This window comes from Trichosurus vulpecula, chromosome 7 (genome assembly GCF_011100635.1).
Source record: "Trichosurus vulpecula isolate mTriVul1 chromosome 7, mTriVul1.pri, whole genome shotgun sequence".
NCBI lineage: Eukaryota > Metazoa > Chordata > Mammalia > Diprotodontia > Phalangeridae > Trichosurus > Trichosurus vulpecula.
The window spans coordinates 260269003-260282057 of record NC_050579.1 but is presented as its reverse complement, the minus strand read 5'-3'; the positions used below and the strand labels follow the sequence as shown (position 1 = coordinate 260282057).

Here is a 13055-nt window from a genome sequence, read left to right as displayed (position 1 = left end):
CTGTAGGGCGCAAGCTGCAAAGCCCCGGCAGGTGGCTCTGTGGCGCAATGGATAGCGCATTGGACTTCTAGTGACGAGAAAGCAATTCAAAGGTTGTGGGTTCGAATCCCACCAGAGTCGCTTTATTTTTTCCCCTTTGACCGGCCGGGCGAGTGAGGAACTGGGAGGCCCGTTAAACTGTTCTCCCACTCCCTCCTGCCCTCCCTTCGGCTCTCCCGCCCGGCCTTTCCATCGCGGGGTTTACCCGTGCGGCTCCGTCTAGGCTTACTTACCTGTCAGCTCGTGGCGTCGCCCGGGGAGGGGGTGGGGAGTAGGGTTGGGGAACGGAGGGGAAAGGAAGCCGAGAGAAAGGGTTCGATCACCACTTTATTCCATGCACTAGGGGGCCGGGGACGCGGGGGCCGGGTGGGCGGAGAAGGGGCGGGGAAGGCTCAACCTTGGGGACTTGGAGGGACTGATAAGGAGGAGGAAGGGGACGGGGGAGGAAAGGGACGAGGGGAAAATATATATATATATATATATTTATATAGATACTATATATAAACAAAAATCTCCACACGACCACAGCACCCGCCATCCCTAGCTCTCCCCACCCTGCGCCCTCTCTCCCCAGACCGCATGCGTTCCCGCCCCGGGACACCTGGGTCCAGAAGAGGATGGACCTAGACAAGAGCCCCTCCCCCGCCCTCCAAAACGGAGTCTTTTCTCTTTCTCTCGCCCCACCCTCCCCACCACTATTGCTGCGCCCCTCTACTCCCGGCCCCCCTCCTCTGGCCCCCATCGCCCAACCCCCCTCCCCAAAAAGCTCAAGGCCAAGGTCTCCAGAAGGCGGGCGGTGGGGCAGGCGGGGACTTGCCCCCCGGCGGCGCCCTCTCTTGTCTCTGTGGAGGGCGGAGTCCCGTGTGCGGCGCCCGTGAGCCCAGGTTCCTCGGCCAGGTTGTGCTGAGCGTCTGCGACCAGGCGGAGCGGGGGCTGGTGGGGGGCAGGGGAGGGTGATGGTGGGCGGGGGTCGGCATCGAGCCTGGCGGCAGGGCGGCGGGGTCCAACGTGGGGCGAGGGGGCGGGCAGCGGGGCTCCCCAGCGCCGGGCTCCGGCCGGCTCAGCTTGGGCCGCAGGTAGCTGTGAAGGGTGGAGAGGAGCTGGGCTCGCGATGCCGGGTTGGCTTCGTGGACGTAGGCTGCCAGACGGAGGAGGCACTCGCGGAAGCCGGACAGGTAGCAGCTGGTCAGCGCCTCGGAGTCCTGGGTGAGGGATCGGGGGTCGCCTGGAGCCGGGGATGGGGGGGAGCAAGGGAGAGGGGGAATCAGGGCAGGGAAGTAGCGCAAATATGGGGGAAGGACATGGGGAGGGGGGGGACGCGTAGTGACGTGAGAATGGGGAGGCAGAAGGGGAGCAAGGAAACATGGGAATGGGGAGAACGAGGCCAACAGAGGCAGTGACAGGAGAAAGGGGGGCCATGGAGACAAATGGGGGGCATCCAGACAGATGTGAGGGTGCACGGAGACAGATGGGGGCCGCACGAAAACAAGACGATAAAGAGAACCGGGGGTATAGCGGCAGGCGGCAGAGTGGGGAAAAGATACCGAGAGCCGTGGGTAAGATGAGGAGGGAAAGACCGACACCGATGGGTATTGGGACAAGGAAACAAACGGGGGCATAGAGCCGTAGGGAGGAGGAGACAGAGAGAAGGGGAAACCAGATGGAGAGAGGAGGGCACCAGGAGACCAGCGGATCGATGGCAATAAAACACACAGAGACCGCGAAGGCGAGACACAGAGACAGACAGACATGTGTGTTATTATCTTCACGAAATGCACCTTGAGGGGGGAGCCCTGGGGGACACACCATCCTCCCACCCTTCGGTGCTTCCTTCCTTCCCCCTCTACGCTCTTCTGCCTCCGCCCCACGCCAACCCCCCGTTTGCTCTCCCCTTCCCTGCTTCTCTCCCATTCCCTCCCGCTCTGCCCGCCCCGCCCCCGCAGCCCTGGCCCAGCGCGTTGTACCCGTTGTACCCGGGGGCTCGGCCCGGCTCCGGTCCCTCAAGTAGCCTACGGCGAATTCCAGGATCTCAGCCTTCTCCACTTTCGGGTTCCGGAGGTTCTAGAGGCATGATGGAGTAAGGGGAGAGAGACAGGGAGGGGAGAGAGAGGGGGAAAGTGGGAGGGGGAAGAGAGAAGCGGGGCCCGAAAACGGGGATTCATTCCACCGGGACGATATTCACTGCAGCAGAGCAGAGAGGGGCGGGAGGGGAACCGAGGGGAGGAGAAGGAAAGGGAGTGGGAAGGGACGCGCGAATGGGGCAGGGGCCCAAGGGAGGTCGAAGATTGGGATTCCGAAACTGGGCTGGGGTGGGGGATTTAGGTCACTGGGAGACGGATTTTTCTGGGGCGGGGCTGGGGCAGAAAATTAAGTGGGTTCCCCAAAGGAAGAAAGGGAAAGTGGTAATACCGGGACTGTAGGGCCTGGTAGCTGGGCTACCGAGGAAACTGAGACTTGGAGGGACACAAGTAGGAGTTCCGTTAGGGCCTGGGAGGACGGACTCTTGGGTCCCTAGGAGATCTTGAAGACTGGGGAACCAGACCTTTAGGTCTTTGGAAGTCTCTAGTGCTAGGACGAAGGATCGGACACCTGGGACCCGGAAGGTTCTGAGACAAGGCTAGGAACAAAACACCTGGGTCCCTGAGGATCCTGGATATTGGGGCTTGGATACCTGAGTCCCTAAGGGGATAAGGGCTGAGGAAAGGAAGGCGACTTCACTGACCTGGTCCCGGGTCCTCTCCAGCAACAGCAGCCTAAGCTCCTCTAGGCTCCGATTGATACGATCCCGGCGCCGCTTCTCCACTAGCGGTTTCAGCATCTGTGGGCGGGAAGGGGGGAGGCCGGACCGAGCCATACCCGAAACTCAACTACAGACCTGCTGCCCCAACTACCCGCTCCGAAGCTCCTCCGGGCCCAGAGGCCCTCCCACCTTTCTAAATAATTAGTCCCAGGATTCTATACCCCTGGGCTCTCTATGCCCTGTCCACCTGCGTCCCCCAAAGTCTGTCCCATTAAGAGTCCAGGACTCTTCTTGGCTCCCACCTACCTCAGTCTTCTGTGCTTTCACCCCACTCTTTACTTCCCCCACCTCTCCTTTCTTCTTCCCCAGTCTTCTCTATTTCTCTCCCCACACACTTGTCTGCCTGCCTTATTTTTGAACTTCCTTTCTATATTTTCATCTTCGTGTTTCTAGCTTCCCCTTCTCTTTTGTCTGTCCCCTTCCTCCTCCCCCCGCCCCCCATCTCTGTTTCTCTCTGGTTCTGCCTTTTTAGGTCTTTTTTTCCCTCCATTTCTTTCAACGTGTCTTTCTCTGTCTCCCTGTTCGTCTCTTCCTCCGTCTGTCTTTTCCTTCCTTAAAATTGTGGTGTTTTTCTTCCTCTTCCTCTCTACCTCTCTTCCCCTTTCTCTACTCCATATCTCCGTCGATCAGGCAGCAACCACTTGTTCTGTGCACAACACTTTTTTTTTCCCATTTTTCCTCCTAATTTGTTGCCCTTAGCAGGACCCCCCCCCCCAATTCTCCGACCTTTTCACCTCTCCTAGGTTTCTCCTTCTCTTCCATCTTTATCTAAAACTTATTCCTATTTTCCCATCTCCCTCCTCTCACCCCGCCCCTCTACCCACCGTCTCTCTCCCTAGCCATTGTCCTTTTCTCTCCTTCCTTTCTATTTTTTGGCTTTGATCCTTTCCCCTCATCCTAGTTCTCCGGTCTTCCCTGGGATTCTCACGCCTTACCTTGGGTTTCCGTTTCTGTTCCCCTCTGCTCCCCCTCTTTCCTTCCTCTCTTTGTCCTCTGCCCCCCTCTTCTTCTTTTCCACCTCCATTACTTGACCCCAGGCTGTACGGCCATGACCACCTTGCCTTCTCTTTGGGGTCCTTCTGGCCCCTCCCTCCCCCAAAAAGTTCCCCTAAAGTAGGGAACTTTTCCTCTTTCTCTCCTCCATTTGTTTTTCTCAAGGCTTGGGTGCCTCCTCTTCCTTCCCCCTCTCTCTTACCTTGGGACTATCTCTGTTCTCTGCTCGATCCCGGGTCACCATCTCGCATCTGGACCTTGGAATGGAGCTGGTCAGTGCCCGCCCAGCGCTTTATATCAAGACCGAGGGTCCCTGGACACCGCCTCCCTCCAGCACCGCCTCCAGGACCCCATCATTCTCTCCCCCCCTCCCCGCCCCTTCTACAGCCTATAGCGCCAGGCCAGGTGTGAACAGCCAACTCAAGACCCCCCAGACTAAGGACACGAGGCTACCGGAAAGAGAAGGTGTGAGGAAGGAGAGGCAAACGGAGCCGAAAGGGGAAAGGCAGCTTGTTGAGGACTGCCGTTTCTCCCAAGAGAATTTGTGAGGGTAGGGTAGGGTTGAGGTTAGAATCAGGAAGAGCCTTGGTTTAACAAATAGGTCCCAGGGTGGAGTTATGGTTGCAGTGAAGGATGGATATCCACAAGTACCATTATCATCTGATCCTTTTTGGATGGAGTTCGGAGAGAAAAGAACACTTCCAGATCTTACTTTTTATGCAGGATGGTTTGGATAAAGAGCCACCCTGGAAGTCAGAAAGTCCTGCCCAGAAGTCCTGGCCGTGTGATCCTTCCTGAACGGAATAACTGGATGCTGCTCTAATTTGGTAGGGGGAAACTCTTAATTGGAAGCTCCCAATGCCAGTAATCTACATACATATTAATATATTTCACATAACACTTCACGTTTCCATAGCAATATCCTCCCAACAGCACCGTGAAGCGGGTAATACAAGTATTCTTATATGCATTTGCAGATGAAGGAACTGAGAGGAAACAGAATGTCTCAGTGCAAATAAAGGTGGGTGCCACCTTTCCATGCCCTTCCACCAGGCTCCAGGAGGACCCTGATACAAAACGAAGCCTTCCTTTTCCCATGTCCTTCACCCCAGCCTTTTCTGGTGCCTGTTCCCTAGTCTTGGAAAAAAACCTTACCCTTTCCCTGCTTCCCTTCTTTTGATATCTTTCTCTGGATCTTTTACTTAAAGCTCACATTTATCGTGCTTTATCTTATCGTTTACAAGTCAGGCGTCTCCAAATTACTACTTCCCAACCTCATCTCTCAACCTCACTCCCATAGTGATTTCCACAGGACAGGTATGTTGATGGAGACCCCTGGGGGGCAGAGAAGCGGTGCTTACTTAGGTCGTTACCGTCTGATAGTGTATATATAGTTACCCATAATGCCCAGACTCTACGGTCCACGAGGGCAGGGACTCTTTTCTGAACCCGAGCCTGTCTTACCTCCTCTGGTACTTCACAAATGCTGGCTGAATTGTATTCCAAATCTTGAAGATAAAATCAAAAGGAGGGACTGCCTTGCCCCCTTTCAACGCATGCGCGCCACAGGTACGAAGAGGAATAGCGGCAGCCAAGATTTCTATGCCAAGCTCTTTGGGAAGGGTTTTACCATTATATTTCATTCAATCCTCACATCAACCTCGGGAGAGGGGTGTTACCCCATTCTGCAGATGAGGGAACCGAGGTAAACAGAAGTTAAGTGACTTGCCTAGCATCACATAGCCAGTAAGTGTCTGAGTGCAGATTTGAACTCAGGTCTTCGTCCTCTGCACGGGATAGGAAGTTAAGATAATACATACAGACTATCAGAGCTGAAGGAGATCTGAGAGCTTGTCATCTTATACATGAAGATACTGGGCCCCCGCAAAAGGGGCAGTGACTTGGCCAAAGTCCGAATAATTCGGAAGCGGCAGAACCAGAAGTCAAGCATAGGTCTTTTCTTTCCAACCACCCTATCTTACCCATCCAGCCCAACTTTCTCCAAAAAAGAAAAAAAAATGTATTCTCTCTTGTGGAAAGATTAAAAAGAGAAGGAGAGATAAAGACAGGCACAAATAAACAGAGAAATAGACTCAGAAAAACAGGAAGAAAAGTGTAAGGAGAAAGTTTGTTTTCCCCAGACCCTTCCTAACGCTCCTAGTGATCCACAGCCTTGTAAATTCTGCAAAGATCATAAATTTGGCCTCTTGAAAACATCTCAGCCAGTATAATCAGGAGTGGGGGTGCCCTCCGGACTACAGGCTCAGACTCCCCAGTGAGGCCAAATGGGACTGCACAGATGTTGAAGGGGGAACACGGTTGAAGCCTGAGACCTTCCCCACCCCCCTGGGAACTTGGGTCAGGTTTGTGGTTTCCTTTTCACCAGGGTCTGGTAGAGGAGGGAAAGGCTGTTCACAACCAGGTGTGGGCCCAACCCCTGGCCATATGGGGTGGCCTTAATGACCCAGAGCAGCCGGGGTTGGGAGCAGGGGGCCAGGAAAGGAGCCTTCTCTCTCCCACCACACTCCATCACCAGTTCCTTCCCAGACCAGGACACTTATCAAAGTGCCCAGAAGCCTAGGATCTGCAGCCTAGGATCCAGTTCTGATCTGTACTCAGTCAGGCCCTACCGATCTACTGGGACCAGGTTCCTCCAAAAGGGAGTCAAGACTTCAGAGCACCTATCTTCTCACCTCAATTCTAACCCTAACTTTGACATGTTACAACCCCAAACTGTATATCCTATGTATAGTTTCCTTTGTATACATTTGTTTGCATGTTGTCTCCCCCATAAGATTGTAAGCTCCTTAAGAGTAGGAACTGCCTTTTGCTTCTTTTTGTATCCCCAACACTTAGTACAGTGCCTAGCACATAGTAGGTCCTTAGTGTTTATTGAATGAATGAATGAAGCACCTCTCAAAGCCCTAGCCCTGTTGTCTCCTAGGGAACTGTGTGTCCTGGACCCAGCCCTAGCCTGTGGATCCCCTCCAGCCTAGGTGTCACTGGAGGAACTTTGGAATCATTTATTTATGTAAGCAGCAGGTAGGCACTTGGTTCATTGGTAGGCACCCGGATTCTATTCTAAAGGAGAACTAGCCCAGAATATCATTTTTTATTTATTTTTTAAAAAATTAGAAGTATTTAAAAAAAAACCTCATATTTTTAAATGAAAGCCAGACTTCTATCAGTCTCCTGAAAAAGGAAAGGAAAATGTTCTTTTGAACAGTGTGTTGTAATGAACAGAGCACCAAAACTGGAGTCTGGAAGTAGCTATGGGACCCTAGAAAAATCCCTTGCCCTCCATGAGTGTCATCATCTGTTAACTGGGGATGGTAAGAGCAACCAACTTTGCAGGGTTGTTGTGAGATAATCAATTTAACCTTCAAGCCCTAAAATAAATATCAGCCATTATCATTAACCTCTTCCCCTCTTATTTTGCTTCCATCTCTTTATTTTCCTTCCCTTTTCTATGTCAATCTCAGCTCCTCACTTCTCCCACCCTCACCCCATACCTTCCTCAGGTGCAATTCTGAGAAAATTCCTTCTCATCTGATCTCCAGCAAGAGGGGCAACTGGGGGGGGGGAGGGTTGAAGCAAATGTGGGAGGAAGATGATTAGGAGAACGGGCATGGGATGCAGGGGGGCAGTGGACTGCTGACTGGGGCAGTCAAAGAGTTTTGCCCACACAGGTGCAGGCTCCTCATTTTTTGGTTTTCTAGGGATTTTCTCCCAACCTCTTATTTTCTCTCTCCTCCTTCCTTTCTATACTTTTTATCTCAACTCTCTCTGCATTTTTGCCTGTCTCCCATTCCTTTTTCTGTCTTTGTGTTCTGGGTATTTCTCTGTCTCCCCTTTCTCCTCTCTGTTTTCTCTCCAGGTATCCATCTCCCAAGCCTTCTCTCCCAGGCTCTCAGCCCCTGGCTTCCCTGGGAAGGTTATTGACACAGAGAAGTTATTGACACCTTCCTTTCTCTCCGCCCCCACTCCCTCCAGGCTTCTTTGATCCTGCACGCGCCTGGGCCCCAGGCCCACGGGCCAGATGTAGCGGCCACTTGTGAGAGCGCAGCATGCATGCTTGTGGGGAAGAAGGAACAGTTAGGAGGATGTGGGAGCAGAGACACCCTGCCCAAGGAGCACACTCTCTTTGTCTCTCTGTCTCTGTGACTGTGATTCTTTTTTTTTTCCTATGTGCTTCTCTCTTTCACACAGACTGTCTTTTCTGCTGCTGCTGCTACTCCCTGAACACCTCTCTTTCCATACCGTGAGAATGGTTTATTTGGGCAGTAAGGTGTGAAACAGGAGGTCCTTGGCTGAAGGGTGGCAGGGGAAAGAGTGGAGGGGGAAGTCACCAAATGGGGGACAAACAAATGGGGCAAACTAGTTGGAGAGAAAGGAGTGTAGAATGAGAGAAAGGGAAGGAGACCAGGAGATCAAAAATAGAAACAGAAAAATGGAAACTGGGTTAGGCAAGAGGAGCCATAAGGCCTGCCTGACAGGTCTTCTGGGAAGGAACCCACAGATCGAGGCCACAGGGAACCAAACAGGAGCTGGACCTGGAGCCTTCTCTCACTGGGACAGTGGAGGCCTGATTCAGTGGCTCTGGGCTCCTGACTCCAGACTCCAAACTCTGGGACTGCCTTTGGTATCTCCCTTTGGTCTCTCCTAGCAGGGCTAAGATCAAAAAAGGTCACTGTCTTGGGGTTAGTGAGGGGTTGTAATAGGGGTAGGGATTGACTAATGGGGTCAATGATGATCTCCGACGTCCCTTTCAAGCCCTGAGACACCCATCCACACTTCTGGACTTTTGCTGCAAGCAGTTTACATATGCGTACTGGGTAAATCACAGCCTGCCTAGCTCTCGGACACCTGGCGAGTGTCTTTGGAGACTGGGGGGGGGGGCGGGGAGAGGGGGGAACGCAGGGGAGGGCTGTGAGCTCGTGTCCTCCACGCGTAGGGCCCCGAGGGTCGGAAACATAGCACAGCTGGTCAGGTGTCACCAATTTCCCCCTCCCTAGCTGTGAAGCAACTACAGGCTTTAATTCCCAGGCCTAGCTGCTCCTCCTGCTTCGGCTCTTCAAAGGAAGGGAGATGTGAAGGCTGGGAGGACCTACTTTTTCTCTGTCCCCAGAGTCCTGGTTTCCCTGGGAGGGTGGGGGTGGGACTGGGAGGGGATGGGAACCTATAGATTTAGTGCCACATCCTTAAATGTTAGAAAGTGCAGAGTAAGTGCTCCTCCCTGTCCCTGTCACCTGGGAATAATCCCCCACACCTCCTTCCCTATGATTCTTCATCTTTCTCTCTGGCTCTCTACCATCTCCCCTAAACTCTCTGTGGCGGCCCCTTCCTGTGGGATCCCACAGGACTGAGAGGCCTAAGTGTGGATAGAGCAAGGACTATCCACTGGGCTCCATGAACTGGGATGCATTTCTCACGTTACATTCAAATGAATGAGGATGATTTAGAGAGGTAAAGGTGACTTGTCCTGTGGTCACTCAGTGAAAATAGTTTGGGGGCATATAAAACGCCATCACCAGGGCAGTAATGAAGGCAGAGGAAAATTCCAGCAGAAACCTGGACGTTCTCTATACAACAGCTCTCCTCCTTTCCCCTTAAGCCCCGCTCCAACCCGTTGCAACCCCCTTTATGATGTGGTGTGATCACAGTTCTGGACCTGCCTTCCTTGGTTCTCCATCCCATCTCATATAGGTAAAGCCCTGAAGGTTAAGAGCTGGGGGATGGGAGCTTCGTATTTGCGCACCTTAGACTTAACTTGCAGGGAACAGGGAGAGGCTGGTACAGGAGGGCAAAGGCTCTTTGGGACCCAAGGAAGGAAGGGATGAGACTGACAGTGGGGGAGGGGAGCCCATCACTCAGTGGCCATACAAAGGGTTTCCCACGGTCTGAGTGAGATCAAAGTCAAGGAGAGAGCAACACTGGTGGGGCGCAGGGAGGAAATCAGAATCTGAAAGAATGTAAATAAAGTAACGGTCTGAAGATAGGACGCCGGACTGGAGCATACTAAAGGCTAGCAAGTTTGTGTAGCACTTCCCAAATATCTCATTTTACCCTCACAACAGCCCTGGATTGTAAGGTACTGTTATTTGCCCTAGTTTCTAGATAAGGAAGCTGAGGCAGACAGTATTAATAAGTGACGTGCCCATCCTTACACAGACACGAGGTCTGTTCAAATTCAAACTCGGGTCTTTCTAACTACAGGTCCAGTCAGTGACCTATCAACTTCACCTAACTGCCTAAAGCAATAGCTAAATATCCAAAATTTCAAAAGAGGGAGTAGGCTGTCATTTAGAAACTAAAAGACCTAAAAGTTTGACATTGGATTCTGGCAAAATTTTAGAACATTATTGAAGGGATAGTTTACAAGGATTTAGAAACAGAAGCAGTGACCACTAAAAGCCAACTTCATTAAAGGTCAATGCTAGATTAACTCGATTTCTTTTTTTCCTCTGGATAGGTTTAATAAAGTGGTAGATCGGAGTTTATATTTAAATAATAACCCACGGAGGTCAGCAACTTGGCAAAAAGCTCAGATATTTGAAAATCTCATTCCTTCCGATGCATGAGTAAATAATCTTTCTCAGCCCTGCAACCTGCAAAGACAAAGTCAGAAATATTTTTTAAAAGAGTAGTGCGCCAATTTTGCACTTATCTGGTAAGGACATAACTGTAATCAAGTCATTATGAAGGACAAGCCAAGAGGCTGCTGGAATTAATGGAAAATTATAGACAAATTATTTTTTGTTGTTGCTATTGGGGTTTTTTCCCCCCAAATGTTCCATTTTACTCCCTGGCTATTTTCTCACTAGATGTCATGCTGTAAATACCCTCAATCCCTACTACATCACATCTCTTTCTAAATCCTGAACTATAATCAGATCAACCCCAATCTTGAAAATGGTTTATCATTTTACTCCCCCGTAGGTCCAACTACCACCCCATAACCCCACCCCCACCCCACAATAGCAGCCTCTTTCTACCATTCTCCTATTTGAATTGCCTGCCCAGTTATACTCTTTGAGGTCAGGGACTGTTTTTTTATTTTGTATTTGTATTCCCAGTGTTTAGCTCATGGTAAGTACTTAATAAAGATAATTAATTAGTTCTCTCATACTATCTTTAAGGACAATCTGGAACAGCAAGACCCAGATTACAATTAGGTGGATTCAGGTCTGATTCCCAATCAGAGGCATGTATACATAGTGATATGACTCAGAGATCTGTCTTTGGTCCTATGTTGTTCTTGAACAATGATTTAGATGCTTATCAAATTGGTAGCAGATATAAAGCTGAGAATAACTAATACTTTTAATGACAGAATTCAGATCCAAATTTATCTTGATAGCGTAAATCCAATAAAGTGAAATCAGATAATTCTGCAGGACTATTAACCACAGGGCACTTGCCAATCTGCATTGGTAAAGAGAAATTTCCTCAATGAAAGGTCTCTAAAACAAAGTCCAGCCCCTCCCCACCCGAGGAGTAAAACTTTCAGAAAATTAGCTACCTACACAGAAACAGGAGCTGTGGAAAAGATTAAGGTGGAAGGTAGAGGGCTGTGAAAAATCTGAGTCAGTATTGGGACAAAAGAGATAAAAAAAGTCAATGCAAGTTTACATTGCATCCAGCAAGGTATACCTTCCAGAGCTGGGGAATAATCCCACTGTACGCTGCCTTGGTCAAGCCATATTTGAACTGTTGTGCTCCGTTCTGGAGGCCACTTTTTAGGAAGGGGAGAAATCAGTATGATGATACAGGAGTTGATCGAAGAGATGATTTAGGTAGAACATGATACCTGTCTTCAAAAATCAGAAGGGCCTTCATGTACTAGAAAGGTTAGACTTGGTCAGCTGATCCACAGAGGACTCCAAGTAAGGGAGGAGGAGGGAAAGTTCCTAAGAATTACAGCTGTGTAAGAGTGGAAGGGGCCTTCTCAAGACCTTGAGATGGTTTCCCCCCACTGGAAGACTTCAAGCTAAGGCTGGATAACCACTTTTGAACTTTGTAGAAGGGATTCCTGTTCAGGCCCAGGTTGAACTAGATAGATTCTGAATTCTTTCCAACTCTGATATTCTAAGGTCCTGGAAAGATGGGTCAGGGAACTAGGAAAGCAGTTGTCTCTGTAAAATTAATGGGCTGTACAAAAATACTTATAGCATCTCTTTTTTTGTAGTGGCAAAGAGGTAATGAATAAGGGGGTATTCATCAACTGAGGAATGGCTGAACAAATTATGGTATGTGAATATAACGGAATGTGTGACATTTAAAAATATGTGACAATGGAATATTGTGACATTTTTTAAAATGAGGAAAGGGATGGTCCCAGAGAAACGTGGGAAGGTTTATATGAACACATGCAGAGTGAAATGGGCAGAAACACAACAATTTATGCCATTAAAACATTGTGAAGACAATTTTGGAAGGCTTAAGAATTCTGATCAGTGCAGAGGTCTGATGGTGCACCACACGACCTACTTCTTGACAGAGAGATGATGGACTCAGGGTTTAGAATGAGACATATGTGTTTTTGGCCAAGGCCAATTCAGGAATTTGCATTGCTTCACTATGCATATTACAAGGTTTTGTTTTTTTTTTCCTTTTTGCAAGAGAACAGAGAGTTGGGATGGAGGGAAAAACAGAATTCTGTTAATTGGAAAAAATTAATTTAATTTTGAAAAGAAAAAGAAAACACTGGATTTGGATTCAGAAAACCTGGGTTCAAGTCTCTATTACTTATTACCTGTGTAACTTGGGCAAACTACTGAACCTCATTCCTCAGTCCTTCCTCTGTGCAAATGTAAGAGTCAAACTAGATGACTGGTTCTTTCCAGCTCTAAATGAATGATCCTTCTGGCAGAGAGGTGGGGGACTATGGGAGCAAAGTATCGCATTTATTTAGTGACTCCATAGGTTGGTTTTAATAGCTTTTTTTCTTGTTACAAGGGAAGGCTTAAGTGCTTGGATGGGTGACAAGGATCTATCTGGAAGTGACTGTGATGTAAAAAAAAAAAATAAGCATCACTAAAAACAGCTTTATCTATCGAAAGGTTGAAGACCCTCCTGCCGACGGAGGAGACAGACGCACACAAGGATCAAAGAGTGGGTACCCGAACGACTTAAATTGTTAGTTTTAACGAACGCTCGCAGGTATTCTCAAGTAAGAAGTGTGAAATCAGGGAGTCTATTGTTTCCCAAAACATCCCCGAAA

The 13055-nt window shown here is 49.6% G+C and overlaps 1 protein-coding gene and 1 non-coding gene across 3 annotated transcripts; one reads left to right on the top strand and one right to left on the bottom strand.

The window, feature by feature from the left end:
• Nucleotides 1-33: 33 nt before the first annotated feature.
• On the top strand, nt 34-120 carry TRNAR-UCU. Its single transcript is given in 2 exon segments — nt 34-70; nt 85-120. It is a non-coding gene; the product is annotated as a tRNA-Arg (tRNA).
• A 686-nt stretch (nt 121-806) lies between these two features.
• On the bottom strand, nt 807-4076 carry HES7 (hes family bHLH transcription factor 7). 2 transcript variants are annotated; one of them, XM_036769300.1, is made up of 4 exons: nt 4035-4076; nt 2762-2857; nt 2013-2100; nt 807-1279 (listed from the first exon to the last, which is right to left on the bottom strand). In XM_036769300.1, the coding sequence occupies exons 1-4, from the start codon at nt 4074-4076 to the stop codon at nt 807-809; spliced, it is 699 nt and encodes a 232-aa protein (XP_036625195.1). The 2 variants fall into 2 exon arrangements, with proteins under 2 accessions (XP_036625195.1, XP_036625196.1); XM_036769301.1 differs by having other exon boundaries at nt 807-1264.
• Nucleotides 4077-13055: the final 8979 nt, after the last annotated feature.